This window comes from Gymnodraco acuticeps, unplaced genomic scaffold, assembly GCF_902827175.1.
Source record: "Gymnodraco acuticeps unplaced genomic scaffold, fGymAcu1.1, whole genome shotgun sequence".
NCBI lineage: Eukaryota > Metazoa > Chordata > Actinopteri > Perciformes > Bathydraconidae > Gymnodraco > Gymnodraco acuticeps.
Genome location: NW_022989747.1, coordinates 892,739 through 918,367, shown reverse-complemented (window position 1 = coordinate 918,367; position 25,629 = coordinate 892,739). Strand labels below are relative to the sequence as shown.

At 42.0% G+C, this 25,629-nt stretch overlaps 1 protein-coding gene across 18 annotated transcripts in view; it reads left to right on the top strand.

The window, feature by feature from the left end:
• The window catches only part of amot (angiomotin), a 106,994-nt gene that overhangs the window by 74,354 nt on the left and 7,011 nt on the right, over positions 1–25,629 (top strand). For 16 of the 18 annotated variants that reach the window (XM_034215546.1, XM_034215335.1, XM_034215255.1 and 13 more), the window contains 5 exons: positions 17,234–17,383; positions 18,541–18,737; positions 19,276–19,404; positions 24,775–25,013; positions 25,110–25,364. In XM_034215546.1, the coding sequence (XP_034071437.1) occupies positions 17,234–17,383; positions 18,541–18,737; positions 19,276–19,404; positions 24,775–25,013; positions 25,110–25,364 (970 nt within the window). Of the gene's footprint in view, positions 1–17,233; positions 17,384–18,540; positions 18,784–19,275; positions 19,405–24,774; positions 25,014–25,109; positions 25,365–25,629 lie in introns of those variants that run through there. The other 2 variants (XR_004568953.1, XM_034215922.1) reach the window with 2 other exon arrangements.

The window sequence follows — 25,629 nt, the reverse complement described above, 5'->3', positions numbered from 1 at the left end:
TTCTTTCCCCCCATTCTGTCTCTCATAGTTGAAATGTACCTAGGATGAAAATGACAGGCCTCTCATCTTTTTAAGTGGGAGAACTTGCACAATTGGTGGCTGACTAAATACTTTTTTGCCCCAATGTATATGCTCCCAATTTTGATAATGCTGCGTTCTCTAACAGCTTGCTGAGCAAAATCCCATGTCTTAAATCCCACCTTTTAATACTGGGAGGGGATTTAAACTGTGCTATTGGTCCTTAGACAGCTCTTCTCCCACAACGTTGTCTCCGTCCACTATGGCAAGGTCATTTTCTGACTTTATGTCTCTGCATGGCCTTGCCGATCCCTGGATATATAATAATCCTCAGTCCCGTGATTACTCCTTTTCTCTCATGTACATCATGCTTTTTCTCACATTGACTATTTTGTCATTGACCATAAATTGCTGCCCAAGGTTACCTCTTCAGAATATTTACCAATCATCATCTCTGACCATGGTCCTTTAATTCTGGAAATATCTCTGTCTACTCAACCTTGTACTCCTCCACGGTGGAGATTCAATTCACTTCTGCTCTCTGATGCCAAGTTTTGTAGTACAATCTCCACTGCCATCGATGATTTTCTGTTTTCTAATAAGACAAGCTCCACCACCCACTCTCTCTTATGGGAGTCGCTCAAGGCCTACCTCAGAGGGCAAATAATCTCTTATGCCTCACATTTTAACAGGACCCGTAAAGCTAGGCTGGACGAGCTCTCTAAGGTGATACTTGACTTAGACCGCCAATATGCTTCGGCCCCGTCCCCAGATCTGTATAAACAGCGCCTTAATCTCCATCCGGAATTCAATCTTCTATCTACTCAAGATGCAGAGCGTTACTGCACTCAAGGGTAACATACTATGAACATGGCGACAAGGCTAGTCGATTGCTCGCGCACCAATTAAAACGCAAAGCAGCCTCCCGATTAATTCCTCAAATTCTAGACTCTAACAACTTGACCTCTGACCCAGCACAGATTAATGATGCCTTTAAACGTTTTTACTCTACCTTGTATACGTCGGAGATGCCATCAGACACCACCAATATGACTCAGTTTTTGGAAGAATTGATGATTCTCTCAGTTCCACCTGAGGTTGCGGATGACCTTGATTCCCCTCTCACTCTTGATGAGGTTATGCAATCTATCGGGTCAATGCAGAGCGGTAAGGCCCCAGGACCTGACGGGTTCCCTCCTGAATTAAAAAAAAATGTTGATGCTAAGTTGGCCCCTCTGCTTTTAGCATCGTTTGGTAATGGCTCACTTCCACCCACCTTGGCACAGGCTTCAATAGCTCTCCACCTAAAAAAGGATAAGGACGCAACTCTGTGTAGTCTCCTTAATGCTGATGTCAAGATACTGGCTAAGGTCCTTGCACGACGGCTGGAGGTAGTCCTAACAGAAATAATTTCTAAGGAATAAACAGGCTTTATACAGGGGACATTTTTCAATATACGTACACTTTTCAACATTTATTCCAAGCAACCCTCCACCCTTCCTGAGGTGGTCGTCTCTCTTTTTTGTATCATACATTTTTTATTGCAACATCTTCAATTTACAACACAGTACAGAAGACAATTCAGGTTGCACAACATTTTTGGATTAATTCAATCCCATCCCTCTATCCTACATCCCACCCACCCACTCCATCGCCCACCCCCCTCCACCAACCATCATTCACCAGGGCAACAACATCCCCTCAGGGATTATATTCTTATTTGGTCAGGAGCTCCTTTAAGTTAGATATCAGATCTGTTCACTTTAAAATTGTATCAGGTTTTGCATCGTTGATTCTCGCAGAGGACAGTTCAAGGTAAGAAATGTTCAAAAAACTCTGAAGCCAGTGATAACTTAAAATATCGTGAGGAGGTTTCCAACGTTGGACTATAATCAGGGGTGCACATAACTTTTTTGTGAGTTACTCAGATGAGTACCAGGAGACAGCGTTTGGTACTCACCCCACACGAAGCGTGGTCCTCCTCAGTGTCTTCTTCACTGTCCTCTATTTACACTTCTTGCAAGCTAGATGATGAAGATATACCTCCCTCTTTTTAAGCCTCCGATTTGCTTTCTCCAAAACTTGTTGCCAAAACTGTGAAGTCCTTGCATTTCCTGAGGCCAAGTTGAAGGATCAAATACTAAGAAATTATCACATGACTTGAAGTTATATCTGATTTCAGATGTGGGAAGTTACTAAGTACACTTATTCAAGTACTGTACTTAAGTACAATTTTGAGATATTTGTACTTTACTTGACTTTGATGCTACTTTGTACTTCTACTCCACTACAGTTCAGAGGTAAATGGTTTACTTTTAGTCCATTACATGTATTTAATACCTTCAGTTACTTCACAGATCTGGATGAATGATGGTAAATATAATCAAGTGTTAAATCAGACTTTAGTTCCACCTGGAGTAAATTCAGAAGCTACCCTGCAGTATACAAAGTCATTCAAACTAGCTGCACCTTCACCAGCTTTGAGAACACTTTCATGATCAATCATTATAAAACATATCATATATATTATTCTGAAATGAACCAATCTGCACAATGACTACTTTTACTTTTGGTACTTTAACTATATTTTGATAATACTTTTCTAATTTTACTAACGTAACATTTTGAAAGCAGGACTTTTACTGCAACAGAGTATTCCTACAAAAGATCTGATTTCAAACTCTTCCATTAACACCCTGAGTAAGTTTGCAACTGTGTGTTTCACTCCACTTTGTTGTAAATCAAACTGCAGCAGCTTGACCACAGAGCGTGAACGTTGTGATCAGCTGATTTTGCGCAGTTCTCCAGTGTGTGCGTGTGGCACAGAATGTGCACAGGGGAGTCTCCCACTGCAGCCAGTTGGCAGAGTTTTGGCACAATTCTGTTGTTCATACCGACGTTAACCCTGTTTGTGCACACGGTGAACAACTCTGTCGTCCAGTGATCTAAGCTTCTGCCTCCTGTAAAGCTTCACAGGTCCGTCGGTTATGTGCTGTGCGACTCGCCCAGCTCCAGTTCAGTCAGTCATAGAAAGTCCGAAGATCTGTTGCAGGGAGTGAAATGGCAACTTAGCTGCTTAATGTCTTTGGTTTTTTTGACATGTATAGTAGTTTACTCCATTGAGTGTTTACAAGAAACACGTGTAGACGAAATATGTGTTTTTGTTTTTGATGTTTTAAGGTACGCAAAGGCGCGTAGTGACAAAAGTGACGTTATGCAATTCAGATTTGTGCCGCGCATGCGTACCAGTTATTTAAAAATGAAATAGAGAAAATAAATAAAATAGCTTTTGAAAATATGTGCATCTTTAAAGTGCTTAATTTTAGATAAATAAAATAAAGTGTAGCAGCAGCTTGAGTTTCCCTTTTTCTTTGTTAACCGTTTCAGATCATGACTTAACAGTTTCAGGCGATTATAGAACAATATCAGTCTTTACACATCATAACAATTGAACAGTTTTAAAGTTTCTCTTTCTGTCCCTCTTATATTGCAGTCCCTCACTCACTTTTTTTAAAATTCAGTGCAAGAATTGAGCTCGAGCTTGTCCTGCCAGGAGTTTGTAAATCTGGGCTGAAATGGTGTCAGCGCCATTCTCATACACACATGCAGGTGCTCATTGGTTAGCCTCGGTTAGCCTGCCCTGGAACGATATTTAGTTTTAATGTTGATTCTGGTGGACTGATCATATTGGGCTCTGAGACTGCTTATTTTTTGTGACCTCAGTTCTGACTTGAGAGGGAATGTTTGGTCAAACACTTTGTGTTTTGTCTCATAGTGGCGTTGTGGCACTTTTAATGAGCGCCACGGTCTCTGAACAAATGAGACACACTGGCTCTGTGCTCCCAGTGGCAGGATGAACATGAATGAGTCCACTCAGGGTTAAAAGCTCTGTTCTCACTGTCCACGTTCCTCTTCTTGGAGAGCGCCATGTGTAATTATTTGTCTCTCCCTGTCTGCCGCTAACACGCCTGTTCACTATCCTCTCCGTCTTCTCTCCCTGTATCGCTAATTATTCTCTTCACTGACTTTCCTCTCCGCTTCTCTCTAGCCTCATCTCAATACCCCTCCTCGACTCCTCCTTTCCCTCACTTGCGTCTTTTCCTTGCGTCTTAGCTCCGCCTCCGTAAGATGCGAGGGAGAGACACGAGAAGGAGACGCGAGGACAGAGGAGTCCTCGGGTATTAATTGGGATGTCCTCGTTCACTCAAACGTCACTTTTAAACGACGTCTGTTAATGATGACATGTGCACAGCTGTATCCCCTCTCATCGTGCTTAACTGAATAACCCCTTAGAACCGGCCCATTTGTTGTTAAATATTTATTTAAATGAAAGAATCTTTCTCTTGTTAGTCAAGGAATTCAATGTATGATGGTTGGTCCTGCTTTTGTGTTCCGTTTTGGTGTAAAATGTAGCCCACATTTAAATAAAAATATAATTATAGTAATGTGAAAGCCTTTAATGTGTGTCCCCACATTCACCAAAAACCCACATTCAGGACTGTGAATTTTAAATAATTTAACTCCTGAATATCTTAACAAAACAATACAAATAATTGTTATTTATCAAGATCTAGCCATTTATGAAATAGCTTTCTTATTAGCTATGTTTTAGTGACGTTCAAGATCATTAAACATGACTTAAATTGTTAGTATAACCTTAAGAAATGAATTGCACATAATCATTCCCACGGAGCTGTGAGCACTTATACATTTATGTGACGCTTTTCCACTCATCTTCCAGTTGTCGGTTTTCCTCTGTTGAAATCGACCAGCTGTGAAGGTGGGGGCGGGGCTTTTATACGCGAGTAGTGAAAACACTTCCGCGTAGTCTGCTCTCGTGTATCCTCTCTTTCGTCTCCTCCCGCACCCCTTCTCCCTCACCCCTCCTCGACTCCTCCGTGTGCATTTCAGCTATTGGGACGTCCTTCAAAATGGCGTGTCTTGATCGATTTCCGGGTCAAGTCCCGGAGGAGGGGAAGAGAGGAGTCGAGAAAGGGTATTGGGATGAGGCTTTCGTCGTGCTCTCATCTCTTCTGTGTTTCTCTCCCTGTATCGCTCACTCGTCTCTTTCGCCCCCTGTCAGAGGAGGTTAAAATAGAATCACCCCGTCAAAATTGAAATCCCCTATTAATTTATTGATTATAGTTCCAGGTCCGTATAGGTTGGCGTCTGGGTCCGGATCCGGACCGCGGTCTGCCTGTTGCCGACCCCTGATTTAGAAGATGTACAGCAGGTTCCATTGGTAATCTCAACCCTATTAAATCTGTAAGGGTACTAATAACCTTCCCCCAAAAGTGTGATACTCCTGGACACTTATGTTGTATGGGAGTAAGAAAGAGCCAATGGTTCCCTGGTGACAAAATGAACAATAAGGGTCAGGTACCAATCCAATTCTGTGTCTAATTATTGGTGTTAGATATGCTCTATGACAACATTTCAGATGTATATACTGATGGTTTGGGTTTTTTGAAGCACCCGTAACATTAGCCCAAATTGCATCCCAATCCAATTATTGTCCTAAAGTGGATATTTCCCTATCCCATGCTCTCATGCCTGATGTAGGCATATAGTTCTGGGAGTTAAGATTACTATAGATAAATAGGGTTGGGTATCGTTTGAATTTCCACGATTCCGATTCCGATTCTACTTTTCGATTCCGGTTCTTAACGGTTCTCAATTCGGATTCTTTGAGGGGCAGGGTAAAAAAATGATACATGCTTCTTCCACCAAAAAAATTACATTTATTCGAGAAAACTTTTACACAGGTTAGTTTACAGTAATATTCACTGCTATGTAACTGTAACCTGAGAACCACTGAAGCTACAACAGTGCAACAGTCCAACTTTTAAAGGAAACCCCCCCCCCCCCCATTTAAAAACAGTTCTTGTGGAGAAAAACAAGCATATCTGCCTTCTCAGGCATACCGGGAAGAAATGTTTGAACATTTTAAAGTAAAATGCTTCAATCTGGTGCACTTTAAGCATAATTACTAGAGACTAGATCTAGGGGGTACAACTCTAAACACCCATATGAAAAAGATCGGTTTACATTTTAATAATTACATAAGTATGTGAACATAACCAATAACCTACCATAGCCAATAACAAATACATGTAACATATTTTATTTTTGTTGTTCATTCATATCTTATTTTACTATTTTATTTATGCATATTTTTTTATCTCCAGTTTAAAACGATATGTCTGGTTTACTGTCCTATAGTATACATTGGAATGATTTCAAACCTGTTTTATCCTAATAATTATAAAGGAGTGCCTTGGAAATATGTGTTTATATAAATTGTGGTCAAAACATTTGAGACCCACTGAGATAACTTAGACTAAAGTGAACTATCTAAACACTCAGAGTTCTTTACCTTACTGAGCTGTAGTTATCAGCCTCTCAGTCTGACTGGAGAGGACTCTCCCTCCACATTATTGTAGAAACATCTTCTTCTTCCGTTAGAGCAGCTAGCACCAGATGCTAATAACAACAGCGCCCTCCCTTTCTCCCTCGCTCTCTCCCTCGCTCACTCCTCGCACTTTGGCTGTGAGCTGCGGGTGCCAGATAAGCCAACATCCCCCATTTTCATCACTTACAGCGCCCATCGTACAGGGGAAATGAAAAGTGTAACCGGGATGAAAAGGGTGTTACATTTACTTAATTATGAATGTTGTTACATCAAGGCCGAAAATTAGGATGAGCACCAACGGTCAAAACGTTTTGTTTCCCTCCCAGAGCTGTCAGCGCAGCGCCTCCACAGATCTGGTGCCCTAGGCGAACATGGTTATGCTGTAGGAAGTGTAGGTACAACGCTACATTTCCCGCCCCGCCGCAGTCATACAGTAGGCTACGGAGAGTGGCGAGAAACATTTCCTCAGGCATTGAAAAGCAGAACCGAAATTCACATGTCTAAATAATGCCGTTGGAATCGAAATGTTGGAACCGGTTCCGAACCGGAACCGGTTCTCGGTACCCAACCCTATAGATAAACTAAACTATTTGTTTGGGAGCACTCTGCACCCAACTCAGATTAGGATGTTCTTTTAAATCTGACCCCCAGGGGACCCCATAGGCTTTACAGGCAGACCTTATTCTAAAGTAAAAGAAGAGAGTGTTGATCAATATTATATTGAGAGACCAGTTTTTGAAAGTCAAGAATACAATTTTCCCCATTAATGTCCTGAAGAGTTTTAATACCTTTATCCTCCCAAGCTTTGTTGTTAAATGGTTTTCCCCCAGTCAATAGGTTATGATTGTTCCATAATGGAGATGACCTACACCACACACTCTTAAAGTTTAGGAATTTCCCTGCTGCTCTGAACACTTTAATCATATAAGTTAAAATTGGACCGTACAGTAAATCACATTTTTTGGTAGATATACCTAAAAGGAGAAAGTAATCTTATCGGCGCTATTAAGCCTTGTTCCATATTCTTCCAAGATGACATTTTATCCTCATTTACCTTGTTCTCTCTATATAGCTGAGAGATCTTAATATGAATGCCCAATGATATAGTTTAAAATGTGGGCATGCCAATCGCCCATTTGATTTTCTATACTGAAGAGCTGACCATTTTATACTGGGTCGTTTACCATTCCAGATATAGCATCGTAGTAACGAATCTAGTTTTTGCCAGTATCCTGTTGGAGGTGCTAGAGGGATCATTGAGCTTACGAAATGTATGCAGGGTAATATGTTAATTTTAACAACCGATAAACGGGCTGGGACTGATGCTGGAAGGTGTTTCCATCTTGTAATATCTTCTTCTATTTTCTTCAAAACTAAAGAGTAATTTGTTTTAGCTATAGATGATAAGGAAGTAAATAGATGACCTCATTTGAAACATTGATTTGGGGTGAGAGGGACACTTCACTTTGGCCTATGTTAAGAAGCATCAGTGTTGATTTTGATAGGTCAATCAATCATCAATCAATGTTTATTTATATAGCCCAATATCACAAATGTTACATTTGTCTCAGTGGACTTTACAGTTTGTACAAAATATCAGTATGACAATACGACACCCTCTGTCTTAGACCCTCACATCGTACAAGGAAAAACTTCCGAAGAAAACCCACAGTTTAAAGGGAAAAATGGGAGAAACCTCAGGGAGAGCAACAGAGGAGGGATCCCTCTACCAGGATGGACAGACGTGCAATAGATGCCGTGTGTAAATTGAAAAGATAATACATTTGCAACATAGGTAGTCCAAATGTTTGGAAATGCATGTGTGTATAATAGGAAGATGAATCCACGAGGATATCCATCCAGGACTTATGATCCAGGACCACAGCCACGACTCAAGATCCAGGGCTCGCGATCCAGGACAGAGGAGCGCAGGATCATCCATGACTCCGGATCCCGGCGTATATAGACACCAAAAAGAAAGACATTTGGGGAAGCTGGGTTAATGGGAACATGAGAGTACACAGGTATAGACAGAGAGAAGGAAGAAGTAAGATGTCCCCCGACAAACTAAGCCTATATCAGCAAAACTAGGGGCTGAATCTAATCAGCCCTAACTATAAGCTTTATCAAAAAGGAAGGTCTTAAGCGCACTCTTAAAAAACGGATAGGGTGTCTGCCGCCCGAACACAAACTGGAAGCTGATTCCACAAATGTGGAGCTTGATAAGAAAAGGCTCTGGCTCCCATTGTACTTTTAGAGACTCTAGGAACAACCAACAACCCTGCATTCTTGGAACGCAATGCCCTAGTAGGACAGTAGGGTATAATGAGTTCTTTAAGGTAAGATGGCGCCTGCCCATTAAGGGCTTTGTAGGCGAGAAGAAGAATTTTAAATTCTATCCTGTGTTCTATAGGGAGCCAGTGTAAGGCATAGGTTAATCTTTTATCCCGAAAGCTGCCCAAACTGCTCCAATACTTCTAAGACACAGGGGAGGGTTCGCTGAACATCTGCCATACAGACTAATGTATCGTCTGCATATAGTGATATAGAATGTGACGTTCCACCTATTGTGATGGGGGAAATCTGAGGGCAATTCCTAATGAATTGTGCCAGTGGTTCGATGGATAAATTGAAAATTAAAGGAGACAGAGGGTCTCCTTGCCTTGTACCCCGTTTTATGTCAAATAAGTCGGAGAAGCTTCCTCCCACGCATACTCGAGCTGTAGGATTCACATAAAATGTTTGAATCATGTTTATAAATGTATCTCCAAATTTAAATTCTTTCAGAACCCTCCATAGATATGGCCATTCCAGGCGATCAAACGCCTTTTCAGCATCTAAAAACAAAAGGCTACAGGCAGGTAGAATATGTGTTGCGCCAAGAATGTGCAGGAGTCTGCGGATATTATCAGATGCGAGCCGCCCTTTAATAAACCGGTTTGATCGGGGCTTATTAATTTCCCAACCACCGTCTCAAGTCTAATAGCTAAGACCTTGGAAACATTTTTGAGGTCAGCATTTATCAGTGATATTGTTAGAACATTCAAAGGGGTCCTTTCCAGGTTTGGGTATAACCGTAATCAGAGCCGTATTTAAGTCGTTGTGGAACATACCCTTATTGGTAGCATAATTAAGTGTTTCTAACCATACCGGTCCAATAATATCCCAAAATGTTAAATAAGAGTTCCACAGGTATGCCATCTATACCAGGCGTACGGCCCTTATTTGTAGCTTTGACAGCTTTATATAGCTCCTCCAGCGTGATAGGTGACTCCAGTGTTTTGGTGTCATCTAATGATAATGTAGGGAGGCCTAACCCGCTAATTTTTTTGGCAAAGTCTTCGTCAGAAGGAACTGAGCTACTTGAATACAGTTCTTTAAAGTAAGTTTTAAATGTTTCATGTATCTCCTCTGTAGAAGATGCTGTTCCGCGTTTATTACATCTGATTGCTGGTATGGTCCTTTTAGCCTCTTGTTGTTTTAAAGTTAATGCCAAAAGGTGGCTTGGTCTGTTTAGGTGTCCTTTGATAAGCAGGCAGTCATATATTTAGCTAGAACTAGCTAGATCTGATGGATTTAAACATAAACGCGAGTGAAGTCTAATCTGACAGGGGAGAGAGATCAGCTGCTGCTGATGGAGATACAACGCAGCTCTACATGATCACCTGCAGCGGTGAGCGGAGCAAAACACACACTAAGAGTTAGAACATCACACTTAGCTATTTGATCTACTCGAACTAGCTAAACTAGTTATAAATATGTTTATTCTTTACTGTCGGGTCACTTATTACAGGTTCTTCAGCGAGCTGCCTGAGCCTGATACTGACGGGCTGTCAGGAGAGGGAGAGGAAAAGAGAGCACCCTGTTTATTTTTCCCATTTTATTATCCAGAATTACTTTAAACTTTTGAATGAAGTAGTTAATCTACTATTAGTAGTTTGTTTAAATGTATTACTTATTTTGTTTTTTTCATTAACATAAAATAAATCTCACGTACCCCCTGCAGTACTCCAACTTACCCCTAGGGGTCCACATACCCCCATTTGAGAACCACTGGTGTAATGGATACTGCCCTGAGTGACAGACTTTTTCCCCACTCATAAAAAAGGCGTATTCGTCGTGTGACTGCATGTGCCGAACCGTGACGTCCGAACCGTGGCGGTTCGGGACGAATACGGATACCGTTACACCCCTAGTCATCATGTTTTATCTTCTTTATAACCTTTATACCTTACTACAATTTATCAGCTAGTTATTGCAGGATAACACATACTTAGTGGAGATTTATCAACTATACTTAAACTAATGCACATCTTTTAAACATTATTGCTAAAAGTCACCATTCAGCTATTCAAATATTCAGCTTTCTCTGCATTTTCAGCAATGTTCAGCAACAAATGTATGCAACTTACAGCATTCGCACACATTTTCAGCAAGAAATGCCTTTTCTAGTCATCTTAATCTCCTTCTACCACCACAAATGTGACCCGCTCTATCGAAATCAGTCGGAAGTCGCAACGGCTCATTTCAAAATAAACGTGGTTTTACGTAAAAAACTATTTTTTCAGTGTTCGGGTGTTTTGTTTGATTTTAAACAAACAAAGTCTTGGCTTTCAGAATATGAAACTTTTATTTCCAAAATCACACGATAAATACATTTTTGAAGCTTGTAAAGGGACGAAGACAGTCACCTCTCACTCGCAATCTGCTCTTCCGCAGCGCCGCCCCCCCTCCCTCCGGCTGAAATTATGAATGTAAGCGTATAGTAATCATAGTTAACACGGCAGGGTCCGTTACAGTTTGTTTTCATCTGATTTCAATTAAACAAAGTCTTGGCTTTCAGAATATTAAACTTGTTTCGGCAAATTCAGATGATAAATACAACTTTGAAGCTTGTAACGGCATAATTACAAGCGGAGAACAGAGTAATTTAACGTCAAAGCAGGCATAACAACAGCCGGTGTTTCTCGTGAGTGTTTTCCCCGGGAAACATTACATTACATTGCATTTAGCTGACGCTTTTATCCAAAGCGACTTACAATAAGTGCGTTCGACCAACAAAATACAAACTTGAAGAAAACAGAATCATATAAGTACATCAGGCTTCATAGAGCAAAAACATTTCAAGTGCTACTCAACTGGCTTTAGATAAGCCAGCCCTTTATTAGTATATAAGTGCTTTGTTAATAGTTCTATCGCTCGAAGTGGAGTCGAAAGAGATGAGTTTTCAGTCTGCGCCGGAAGGTGTGTAAGCTATCTGCTGTCCTGATGTCAATGGGGAGCTCATTCCACCATCTTGGAGCCAGGATAGCAAATCCACGTGTTTTTGCTGATCGGAACTTGGGTCCCCTTCGCAGCGAGGGTGCAGCGAGCCGTTTGGTTGATGCAGAGCGGAGTGCACGTGCTGGGGTGTAAGGTTTAACCATGTCCTGGATGTAGGAAGGGCCAGATCCATTCGCAGCATGGTACGCAAGTACCATTGTCTTGAAGTGGATTCTAGCAGTTATCGGAAGCCAGTGAAGGCAGCGGAGGAGCGGCGTGCTGTGGGAGAATTTAGGAAGGTTGAAGACCAGGCGAGCAGCTGCATTCTGGATGAGCTGCAGAGGTCGGATGGCACATGCAGGTAGACCAGCCAGGAGGGAGTTACAGTAGTCTAGGGGTGAGATGACGAGAGCCTGGACCAGAACCTGCGTCGCTTTCTGGGTCAGCTGGGTACGCATCCTCCTGATGTTGTAAAGCGTGTATCTGCAGCAACGGGTTGTAGCAGCTATGTTTGCAGTGAAGGACAGGTTGTTATCTAGGGTCACACCCAGATTCCTTGCAGTCTGAGTCGGGGAAACAACAGAGGTGCCAATGTTGATTGTTAGGTCAAGAGTGGGACAATCTTTTCCCGGAAGGAAAAGCAGTTCAGTCTTGTCAAGGTTGAGCTTGAGGTGATGATCAGACATCCACTGAGAGATGTCAGCTAGACAAGCAGAGATGCGTGCGACGACCTGGGTCTCTGAGCGGGGAAAGGACAGAATTAATTGGGTGTCGTCAGCGTAGCAGTGGTATGAAAAACCATGCGGGCTAATGACTGATCCGAGCGAGTTTGTGTACAAGGAGAAGAGGAGGGGACCAAGAACAGAGCCCTGAGGGACCCCTGTAGTTAATTGACATGGGTCGGACTCGGACCCTCTCCAAGTAACCCTGTAGGTGCGGTCTTTGAGGTATGAGGTGAGGAGGGAAAGTGCAGAGCCTGAAACTCCAAGTGCGAAGGAGAGTGCGAAGGAGGATCTGATGATTCACCGTGTCGAATGCAGCAGACAGGTCCAAAAGGATGATGACAGAGGAGAGGGAGGCTGCTTTAGCAGTGTGCAGTTCCTCAGTGACAGCAAGGAGGGCAGTTTCTGTGGAGTGACCTACCTTGAAACCAGACTGGTGCGGATCCAGAAGGTTGTTCTGATGGAGATAGCAGGAGAGTTGTTTAAAGACAGCGCGTTCAAAGTGTTTTAGACAGGAACGGGAGGAGAGAGACAGGCCTGTAGTTTATAACATCAGATGGGTTGAGAGTGGGTTTCTTTAGGAGAGGGTTTACTCTTGCCTCCTTGAGACTGTTTGGAAAGTGACCAGAAGTTAGAGAAGTGTCGATGAAATGGGTGAGAAATGGTAGAATATCAGGAGCGATAGTCTGAAGGAGGTTTGAAGGGATAGGGTCCAGAGGACAGGTGGTAGGGCGGGCAGAGGTAATGAGGGTAAGAACCTCACTTGGAGAGAGAGGGGAAAAGGAGGTCAGTGTGTGGGTGAAAGGAGTGTCTGGTGACTCAGCGGTGAGTCAGAAAAAGAAGAGCGAATATCATTAACCCTTTTTTCAAAGTGGTTAACAAAGTCGCTTGACAGAAGTGAGGAGGGGGGAGGGGCTTTGGGGGGGTCCAGGAGGGAGGAGAAGATGGAAAATAGTTATTTGGGATTGGAATAGGAAGATTGGATCTTATCTTGAAAGAAAGTGCTTTTTGCCTGAGAGATCGAAGCAGAGAAAGAGGAGAGGAGAGCCTGATAGGTTAGGAGGTCGTCACGGTGTTTGGATTTCCACCATTTCCGCTCTGCTGCCCGAAGGACGGTTCTATTAGCACGCAGTGCATCATTTAGCCAGGGAGCAGGAGGGGACTGACGAGCCTGCCAAGATGTGAGAGGACAGAGAGAGTCCAGAGAGGATGAGAGAGTAGAGAGGAGAGTTTCTGCAGCAGAGTTTGGAGGTAGGAGTTGGAACGAGTCAGAGGAAGGGAGGGCTGAGAGCACCGATGAGGCAAAGGTAGAGGGGGAGAGGGAACGAAGGTTACGGCGGACAGGTGCAGGATGGGAAGAGATTAGTTTGTTATGTTTGGAAAAGGGGTAGAGAGAATGAAAATGAAGAAGTGATCGGGAGGTGTGGAGCGGGTTTACAGAGAGGTTAGAAGTAGTGCAGTTCCTTGAGAATATGAGATCAAGGACATTGCCAGCTTTATGAGTTGGTGGGGACGGAGACAGTGAGAAAGCAAAGGCGGTTAACAGAGATGTTAGTTCGTCTATCTTCCCCGTCTGGAGGTTGAAGTCTCCGAGAAGTACAGCGGGAGGGCCAGTTTCAGGGATGTGTGAGAGGAGATGATCTAATTCCTCCAAGAAGTCCCCCAAGGCGCCTGGTGGACGGTAGAGAACAACAATGGTTAATTGTATAGGATGGGTTACTGTGACGGCATGGAATTCAAAGGTGGAAGGAGTGAAGTTAGGTAGCTTGAAGAGGGAAAAGCTCCATTTGGGAGAGAGCAGGAGACCAGTGCCACCTCCTCTGCCTGTGGTCTAGGTGTATGGGAGAAGGAATATGCTGTGGAGAGAGCTGCTGGGGTGGATGTGTTGGATGGAGTAATCCACGTCTCAGTGAGAGCAAGGAAATCCAGAGACTGCAGAGAAGCATAGCCAGAGATGAAGTCAGCCTTAGGAACAGCTGACTGGCAGTTCCACAGGCCGCCTGAAACTAGATGTTGGATCTCAGTGGAGCATGTGGGATAGACGAGAGCAGGCTGGTTATATCGATTACGAGATACACGGGGCCAGTGATAATTGCGAGAAGACACATAAACAGGAATGGAGAAAATACACATGATTATAGCATGAGGGGCTAAACAACCAAAGAAAATAAAACACCAGCGATACTTAGCTCAATCAGAGTAGGATTTGCCTCCTCTTTGCCTCCCTCGTGACTCCTGCAGGACTCTAATGTCTTTGCCAGTCTTTGACTCCTGCAGGACTCTAATGTCTTTGCCAGTCTTTGACTCCCGCAGGACTCTAATGTCTTTGCCAGTCTTAGCCTGTCTGACGCTGGAGCTGACGCTCCAGGAAAGTGCTACCTAAAATGGACACCTGATTGCTGAGTTCTCACAGCTGTGGGGCAACGTCCCTTTAATTAGTTAACTCTCTGCAGCTGGTGGCCCTCAAAAGGAAATCTAGACTGGCTTCCTCCTGGTTTGTTATTGTCTTTTAAGTCAATTACATTAAACCCTAAGTTATAAAGTTATGAGTTTAACCCTTAATACAGTTACACCTACTCAATAAAGCTCTTAGTATTCTACAAATGTTTAAATCAAAGTTAACCCTAGCAGTCAGTTAGTTCACTTTTAAGGTTTCAGTCAAATTACTTGTTCCCAAGTTTCCTGCCTGACAGATACTGTAGTGGTTTTGAGATTTAAATCACAATTCAGTCAGATCAACTACAGAGCATTGATACAGAGTACACACACTGAAACAGAGAAGTCTAAAAACAGAATGTTACTCACACAATTCTAGAAGTCTCCAGTAGCTTTCCTGTCAAAATCGAGTTGCAAACAAACACAATACACACAAACGCAAAATTACACAAACACACACACACACACACACACACACACACACACACACACACACACACACACACACACGTATACACACACACTCGCGAGCTTCCCCTCCAAAGGAAAATATCTTCCCTCCGTAGTATTTGGATCATTTGCTCCACTAATAATCAATCAGATCGATGGATTCCAGAGAAGAGAACACTTTGAAGGCCTTTTTCTCAAAATGATGACTCGGTGACAGTCATTATATAATGTGACATATTTCGCTTAATATTTGGAGTACAAAAACAATCCTGATATCATTAGAAGCTAGGAATATCCTCTTTCCAACAGTGTATACAACTCAAAATGTGTCTTCGGATCAATGCGACTGATTTCGATAGAGCAGGTCACAAATGTTGTCATGCTACTCGTCCGGCAGCGTTGACACAAAAAACACATAAAAAGTGCGGAATGACCAGGATTGGGTTGCTATGTCTTTTATAAGAGATTCGCTTAGCCGTCTTCACGCAAATCGCAGAAAACTGTGATAATTTGCCCCATTGGACTGAATGGGAAATCCATTTGAACAGAGCTCAAAAATACCCCACTTTTACCCGATACAGATTCCACATACTTTAACGTATAACAAAAATTACAAGTTTTAACGGTTCTCGAGACTATGGACTTTATTTAAACTAATTTAAATCCAGTGGTAATCTAAAGATGTTCAGAAACGATGCAGGAATATGGTACAAGAATCCAAAAATCTAATAGATAAACAGTTAAAATAGTCAGCTAAAACTGAGCTAAAATTCATGGTTATTCTCAAAGTCAAAAGACAAAGTCAACTTTAATCTCAATCTTCCAGTTTTTGTGTACAGAGATCGAAATACTGTTTCCCACAATCCCGAATATAAAAACAATGTATATAGAATATAAAAATATGTGTGCAAATATGTATGTATATACATATTCTTTGTTGTACCTTGACAATACAACTAATGCTATTAATACTTACTCAGCGGGGGTAATGTTAGCATTGTGACACACAACCAAGTTTCAGTCACAGTCAACATTTCTCGGAATTTTCTAGTTTTCTCATAGTGCTTTATGTTTCTGATGGCGGTGGAGACTGTTGGGACTGAACCATAAATAAAATCTTCTGCTGTAGGTGTCTTTTGGCAGGACTTCTTATATCTAAGTAAACTTTGCTAAGACTTGGTTAACTCCTTAATAAAAAGTAATAGCAGAAAATGAACAAAACTTTTGACTGGCTGTGGCTACCAAATGTAAACGAGAGCTTAAGCAGTTTCTTCACAAAGTAATGCAGTTTTATTTGGTTAAATAAGGCAGAATATTTATCAGTTTAAATTGTACTTGATTTACTGTACTTCAATAGCTAAAATCAACAAATAAAACCTAAAGCTTTATACATATCAATTTAGACGTCTTCCCGTTACCTTTTGGGTAAATGTCAACATATACAACAGTACAATGTATCTGTGATGAGTAAATATAAGCTCTAGTCTGCTTCTTATTTTACTGAAGTAAAATTAAATTTTGCAGATCAAAGATAAAAAAGCAATCTGTTTTTACCATTAAATGCCAACTGAATTATGAATGTGCGTTTTAAATATTGTACGCCTTCAAGTCAAGATCAACTATGTACGGCTTTTCAATTGATGTACAATACGAGTTAAGACTAAGCTGATCACTAGTTGTTTGTAACTATTGTATCATTTGTAACTGTGGTTCCCATTGATGTGCCATGTGTCTTCAATACAAATATTCAAAATAAATCCAACTGAAGCACTACCACTAAGAAAGCTTTTGAGGTTACCTCATCTTGGAGTCCTCATTTCTTTACACAAAATGTTATAAACATGTGGAGTAGGGTTTGTTAAGGAGAAATAGCAGATCAGAAGACAATTATGTAAATATTGGCTTTCCTCTCTTTCTCTCTGTCTATGCACAGCTAAAGAAGAAGCAGGTTTATGTTGAGAAGGTGGAGAGGATGCAGCAGGCTTTGGCTCAGCTCCAGGCAGCCTGTGAGAAAAGAGAACAACTCGAGCATCGACTTCGAACGAGACTGGAGCGAGAGCTGGAGTCGCTACGCATGCAGCAGGTAATCGCCATGCCGGTGGAAAGAAGAGGCCCTGCATAATTACGACAAATGATTACATTATTTTAAGTCTGGAAAAAAACACCTCCGCCATTACGCACTGATCGACGAATTAAAGCTTTTAAGTCTCTTTTTCAGAGGTCAGCGTTATTATAAACTTAACACAAAAAGTAAGGAAATATGTGTTTGGTAGATTATTTATTTGTTGTAACAATGCTTCTTGGCAAATAATGTTATACCGTTGGAAAGCCTGTTTATAGCAACTTAAATCATCCAATTTACCAAACACAACCAAACAAGAGTCAGCAGCAAAAAAAAAGCGGTTGGCAGAGGAGATTTATCACATTTTTCATGGGTGCAACCCACATACTCTGCTCTGCTGCTCATCCCACAAATGCATGTTCCTCACTAATGTGGCCCCATTTGTAAGGTAAGAAAACAGGCTTTCCAACCGTATAAGATGTATTGCTGAGAAGAATTGTTACAACAAATAAATAATTTACCAAACACAGATTTCCTTATTTTTTGTGTTGTATAAATATATTAAGACCAATAATATAAACTTAAGACTCACTGCCTCTGTTTTCCTCCAAGTCTGAGAACACACGTTGTCGGGGACGATTAAGCTCTATGTTTTGCATTGATGCCGCATTCGGGAAGCTGCACTCCGATGGCGTGGATACGGAGGCCACTTGTTTCCTGCGGAGTTTGCATATCACCTTGTGGGGCTCGTCCTTTACATGCATCAGACTTTGGATTCTCAATGACCAGCCACAGCTCTGAATGAAGTCTGAGGGGTCTTCCAGCAGAGCACACGCAGCGCGGATGGAGCTTATTTTATTCTTTTCTTTTTTTTCCTTTGACTAATGAAAAATGTGTCGAATAATACTTTGTTTAAGCTAACTAACGTTTTGTCTATTTGGGGACAGCCCTAATGGATTTACAAATGACCGTAGACAATCAATTCAAATCTAAATCTATAGATACAATGTGAATACATTCAGGTAGTATGAATCAGTGTTGTGAAAAACACACATGCAAAATAATGTTTGGCCATATCAGCAAATTACTACAGTTGAAAGATAACATAGCTATCAATATTTTTAAGTGCCTCTTCTGTCTCCCTCATTATTTCTGCTTCCCCTGTTTGTCCCTCCAAGCGTCAGGGAGCCACTCAAAGCAGTGGAGCAGTATCATCAGAGTACAACGCCACAGCGCTGATGGAGCACCTGAGGGAGAAGGAAGAGCGCATCCTAGCTCTGGAGGCCGACATGACCAAATGGGAGCAGAAGTACTTAGAGGAGAGCGTGATGAGGCAGTTTGCCCTTGATGCTGCTGCTTCTGTGGCCACTCAGAGGTATATGTGCAAGACAGTTGTTGACATTTCCTCTCATATGACCAAGGTTAGTTTATTTTTAATGCAGAGGAAAAACTAAATGCAAGTTGTCGTCCCTTTGTGCTCAACAAGATAGGATGAGGAGTCTTACAACCTTAGAAAAGTAGCTATTCTGTATGGCAGCGGAAACACTATCGCTTGCCCCGATGGCACTAAATTGAACTGACTGGCAGGCTCCTTACCTTTTTATGTCAGCTTCAATCAGGGGTGCATAGTCCTCCTTTCCTGAGCTGTGTACAACCCATGTCAGTTTGTAATGTTTACAGTCAGGATGCTTTCTTCGATTTAGCTTTCTTATTATTTAAGTTGGTTGTTCTTAAAGTGCGTGTCTTTGCCTCCTGTCAATTATTGTAATGTGGCCGAGGACAGTGGTGTTGATTGCAAACTTGACGACATAATGCTCTTCATGACGGTCCTTAAAAGGTCAGCAATAAAGTGTGAAGTGCAGCTACTTTTGAAGCCTGAAATTATCTAATGGAGGCTCCGTCCTGTTTGGCAGGGACACAGCTGTATCAGTGATCGGCCATTCTCCCAGCAGCAGCTATGACACGTCAGTAGAGGCTCGAATCCAGAAGGAAGAAGAAGAGATTCTGATGGCCAATCGCCGCTGTTTGGATATGGAAAGCAGGTAAAGCATCTCCACATACATGCAGTCTTCCTGAGAGATAGATATGTATGTATAAATGCATGGAGTGAAACACCTAGTAAAAACTCCTTAACTCACGAAGGTAACATGATCCCAGTAACACTCTTTTATCAACATTAACGCACTAATGCTCTTCATTAATCTGGGAACATCAACACATGAAAAAAAAAACATTACCAAGTTCCCACCCCAAATTCCTCAAGTTATTCAGGCACAGTTATTTTAAAACTAATTGCACTGCAGTGCGAAGACAGCAGGGGAGTTATCAAGCAGCCACCACTACCTAGGTGTAACGGCACTACTGCACTTGTTCGCTTTAGGTGTGGTGAAAACAGAGGAAAGGCATTTTCCTTCAGCAAACACTAGCCAGGTTGCACAGTGGTAGAAAATACAGGGTCACCACTTTAGGAACAGATAGTGCTCGTAATTTATTTTATTTATTTATTTATTTTTTAAATCTTTATTTATCCAGGTGTATCCCATTGAGATCATTGATCTCTTTTTCAAGGGAGACCTGCTAAATATGAGAATATGGACATATTCTCTAGGACAGGGGTGCCCAACCTTTTTTGAACCGAGAGCTACTTTTAAAGTTGCCAGTCTGCCGAGATCTACCAGTCCAAATAGAGAGGCGTAGCCATTACTGACAGCCTACTACCAGGTAAATACACACTTCTACTTGTATAAAACTGACCTTTGTACGATTAATACTTCATAAAATACTGCAGATCCTTTATCTTACCTCTTTCTAATCTACACACATACAAGTATTTAACTGAAGTTACACAACAGTGTTGTTGATACAGAGTTGGAGTTTATTCACACGTCACACTACAGTGGGTAATGTTTTCAAGAAACATTGAACAGTGCTGCCACATATGACACATGGAAAAAAGAAAAGACTCTGAACCCTTTCTTTGCCATTATATAAACATAGTGTTGCTACAAAAGTATAAATGAGGCTTACTAATAAGACAACTCAGATCTGAAGCTACACAGGAATCTGCTGCAACAGTGCAATAAAAAAGACAAAATTAATAAAATCAAACCCTTTTTTTGTTGCATTTTAGTAGAGTATAAAAAGAAATGCCTTTAAAATAGGATGCAAGAAACACTAGTTTCTTAACCTGAATTGATAATAGACTATAATTAATTTAAACAGAACAGATCTTAATGTTTGCATTCTTATACCATTTTGTGCAATAATTATAATGAATAAGTTCAAACAAAATAAAACTTACAGCTGATTAATAACGGTATCTACACTGAACAAAAATATAAATGCAACACTTTTATTTTTTGCTCCCATTTTTCATGAGATGAACTCAAAGATCTAAAACATTTTCTATAAACACAAAATAACCATTTCTCTCAAATATTGTTCACAAATCTGAAAAAATCTGTGATAGTGAGCACTTCTCCTTTGCCGAGATAATCCATCCCACCTCACAGGTGTGGCATATCAAGATGCTGATTAGACAGCATGATTATTGCACAGGTGTGCCTTAGGCTGGCCACAATAAAAGGCCACTCTGAAACGTGCAGTTTTATCACACAGCACAATGCCACAGATGTTGCAAGTTTTGAGGGAGCATGCAATTGGCATGCTGACAGCAGAAATGTCCACCAGAGCTGTTGCCCGTGAATTGAATGTTCATTTCTCTACCATAAGCCGTCTCCAAAGGCGTTTCAGAGAATTTGGCAGTACATCCAACCGGCCTCACAACCGCAGACCACGTGTAACCACACCAGCCCAGGACCTCCACATCCAGCATGTTCACCTCCAAGATCGTCTGAGACCAGCCACTCGGACAGCTGCTGCAACAATCGGTTTGCATAACCAAAGAATTTCTGCACAAACTGTCAGAAACCGTCTCAGGGAAGCTCATCTGCATGCTCGTCGTCCTCATCGGGGTCTCGACCTGACTCCGGTTCGTCGTCGTAACCGACTTGAGTGGGCAAATGCTCACATTAGATAGCGTCTGGCACGTTGGAGAGGTGTTCTCTTCACGGATGAATCCCGGTTTTCACTGTTCAGGGCAGATGGCAGACAGCGTGTGTGGCGTCGTGTGGGTGAGCGGTTTTCTGATGTCAATGTTGTGAATCGAGTGGCCCATGGTGGTGGTGGGGTTATGGTATGGGCAGGCGTATGTTATGGACGACGAACACAGGTGCATTTTATTGATGGCATTGTGAATGGACAGAGATACCGTGACGAGATCCTGAGGCCCATTGTTGTGCCATTCATCCACGACCATCACCTCATGTTGCAGCATGATAATACACGGCCCCATGTTGCAAGGATCTGTACACAATTCCTGGAGGCTGAAAACATCCCAGTTCTTGCATGGCCAGCATACTCACCGGACATGTCACCCATTGAGCATGTTTGGGATGCTCTGGATCGGCGTATACGACAGCGTGTTCCAGTTCCTGCCAATATCCAGCAGCTTGGCACAGCCATTGAAGAGGAGTGGACCAACATTCCACAGGCCACAATCAACAACCTGATCAACTCTATGCGAAGGAGATGTGTTGCACTGCGTGAGGCAAATGGTGGTCACACCAGATACTGACTGGTTTTCGGACCCCCCCAGACCCCCCCAATAAAGCAAAACTGCACGTTTCAGAGTGGCGTTTTATTGTGGCCAGCCTAAGGCACACCTGTGCAATAATCATGCTGTCTAATCAGCATCTTGATATGCCACACTTGTGAGGTGGGATGGATTATCTCGGCAAAGGAGAAGTGCTCACTATCACAGATTCTTTTCAGATTTGTGAACAATATTTGAGAGAAATGGTTATTTTGTGTATTCAGATGTAGCACCTAATTTCGGACAGTTTGAAACGCGAGGGCCGTGATTGGTACGTGACCTGCCCTCGCTCAAGGGAAAACCTCCAGCTTGACTTGAGACCACCCCCGTGATAAATAAATGTAATTATAATGAAGCCAGCTGCAATGGATCATTGATCCACCAGGGGGTGCAGTGGGGTTCCACACTGGAGCTCATGTGAAATAAAGTCAGATACAGTACGCTGGATGTACAGCGGAACTTTGTTAAGATCCATATGTCACGGATATCATACTCTGTGCTAAATAAGAGACATGTAATCATTTACAAAACATCACCATGTTTTTATTTAACAAAATAATGTTGTTTAGTCGAAAAAAACGAACGGGAGGAAATGCAGCCCGGCTCTCGATTTGTAATCCTAATTTAATCATCATCTTCACCACGATCATTTATGTTTATGTTCGCCGAATTGACATGAAATCACTGACACATATGAATATACTGTATTCAACTTCATTAAAACGTTATTCACGTGCCTAAACTCAGTAATTCACTAAAAATATTTATATGTTAATGGAGCCTCGTCGGCAGATCAGGATCCCATCGCGATAACAAGTCCACGGTACGGTATTTATCGCGATATTGAATAATAAAGGAGAAAAAAAAAAATTCAATTTTTTTTTTTTCAATACAAAATCTTTTTTACTCGAAAAATGTTTCTTTATTACATAATAAATCAGATTTGTACAGCATTTTAGTAGGATAGCAGTATTTTAAAGTGTGGAACAAGAAAACCAGTGTTTTTGTACCTATAGTACTACCAAACAAAGTAGGCATTTTCTTTGTGCCACTGCATCTCACAAATAAACAAGGACATTTAATAATCAGACCCTGCAATAAAATAAATCAAGTTTCACTTTAGTTTTTCAAGTAACTCAACTCAAACTCATTAGTCACTCACTCAGCATCATCAGACAGGTTTTTAGGAATATGAGAATGTCCACATTTCCAGGTATTTATAAGCTGGGATGTTTGGGCATTTACAATATCCCCTGCTCTGGACAAAACTCTCTCGCTTGGTACTGATGTTGCTGGGACAGCAGTGGTCGCGTTAACCGAATATTTGATTTAACAATGACGGAAAAATCTGAAAGCAGTCTGTCATTTTGACAGATTAGAACAAACTCGGAACAGCGCCAACGTTTCCCCGCAGCGAGGCTCTGGTGTTATGCCGTGTTATGCATGCCCTCCAAAAGGAAATGATATAGTTTCCAAACCGTACTTTGCCGTACAGATCAATACATGTCTGGGAGGTTTTGCTTTACGCTGTGTGCGCTCCCGCGAGGTGCATGCACACACGGCATAACACCGCCCCCCCCCCCCGTTGACAGTTCACGAGCGTGCTCTCTCTCTCTGTTCAGACCTGACGGGTAATAAGGGATTATGACGGACATTTTACGATCCTGTCTCTCAAAATGACGGACCGCGAAAAGGTCTAACGCCACCTCAGTGGGACGGAGAGATATGCTTTGGCCATGGGTGACAGCAGTGGGTCAAACTATGCATTGTCTCTCCACCACTTCAAAAACAATACAGTTTTTGCCAAGAAGGTGATGCTTATTGACAGGGCGAGATATAAATATACTGTTGGTACTTGTCAATGTCACTAGGTATGTAAATGTAGCCCTGTAAATACGATGTCCTTTTGTGTTCTGTTGTTTTATGTTCATGTTGTAACCTACTTGCTGCCATGTTGGACAGGTCTCTCTTGAAAAAGAGATCGATGATCTCAATGGGACCACCTGGTTAAATAAAGGTTTAAAACAAAAAAAGTGTTTAAAAAAAATTATATTTAAAAAAAATAATTAATTGAAAAAGAAAATCGCGGTAGATTTTGTCAGTCTCACAACGGTATTGGGACGTTTATTTACCGCGATATTCGGTATATCGTTACATCCCTAGTGTTACGTGAAGCCCGCAAAAGCTGCACCGCATTACAGAATATTTTTGTGCTTATGCACTTCCTTTGTTCCTGCGTACGCCATCTTTTCACGTGAATCCTACGCAAAGTTTATAAATGAGGCACCTGGGATGGATTTAAATGGTCCAGTTATATAAAAATTCACCCCCATACAGTTTTCATAACTGAGTAGTTATCTATGAGCCCAAACCTGTTTTTTGTACCAGGCTGTAAACATGTCCATTTCCTCTATAAAGTAGAGCCTTTTTAACTCCCTTCTGGAGCCAGCCTCAAGCAGCCATTCAAGGAGCTTGGCTGGCATGCAGTTGATGGCTCTTCCGTGTTTGCTTCATTTTCCAGCCAATGTTGCCACTGGATGCAGTCTATATGACTTGATGTTTAGTCTTTTTGGTGTGTTTGTAAAAAGCTAGCGTAAACACAAAGGAGATCAGAACATAAAGGTTACAATGTGTACTTTTTGTCATTAGTCCAAATAATTTAACTCGTGGTGTACTTGCGCTCACATAGCTCTCTAGGTTTCGTTGTCCTGGAACTATGGCTCCATTCAGGTCCATGCTCTTGTTCTGCCTAATACAGGATAAAGAATCTTCATGCCCAGATCATAGAGAAAGATGCTATGATCAAGGTGCTTCACCAGCGTTCCAAGAAGGAGCCAATCAAGTCAGATGCGCAATCTGCTATGAGGCCCTCCAAGTCCCTGATGTCCATTTCGAACACTGGCTCTGGTGGTTCAGGACTGCTCTCTCACAGCCTCGGCCTCAGTAGCTCGCCGATCACTGAAGAACGCAAGGACACCAGCTGGAAGGGCAGCCTAGGTAATAACCAATATTCATTACCATGTGTGAACCTTTTTTTGAGAACAGCTGATGGATGTCACTTTTAACAACTGATCTCTGCTGATGTTCCTGCAGGGGTTTTGCTTGGTTCTGAGTTTCGGACAGAGTCCATCAGGACTGAGTCAATCTCTTCATCCCCTTCACCAGTGCTTCCTTCCACCCAAATGAATGCAGGCCATTCGAAGACAGGCAGCAGGGACAGCTGCACACAGACAGACAAAGGACAAAGTCAGGACAATAGCAAACCCAGCACGCCTGCCGTGCAGAGCATGACTCTGCCTGCTCGTCTGTCCAGCCCAACCCCAGTCTACATCCCCGACCGCCTGGCAGGTCAGCTCAAACTGTTTGTCAGACATGTCAGTATAATCTCGGAGATGTTTTAGGCTCTGATCACACCGCAATAACTTGGAGGAGCCAGGCAAAGGTCTAAAGCACTCAAAACAAATGGACCCAATGAGTAAACCCTGTAGAACCCCTGAATCAAGCAATGTTAAATATCAGTCTTTCCCTGTTAGGACACAGAGCAGAGGGACTGTAGGCTAACATTTGCTCAGCTTGCTAACTAACCCTCTGATTAAAATGTAGTTAAAAATGA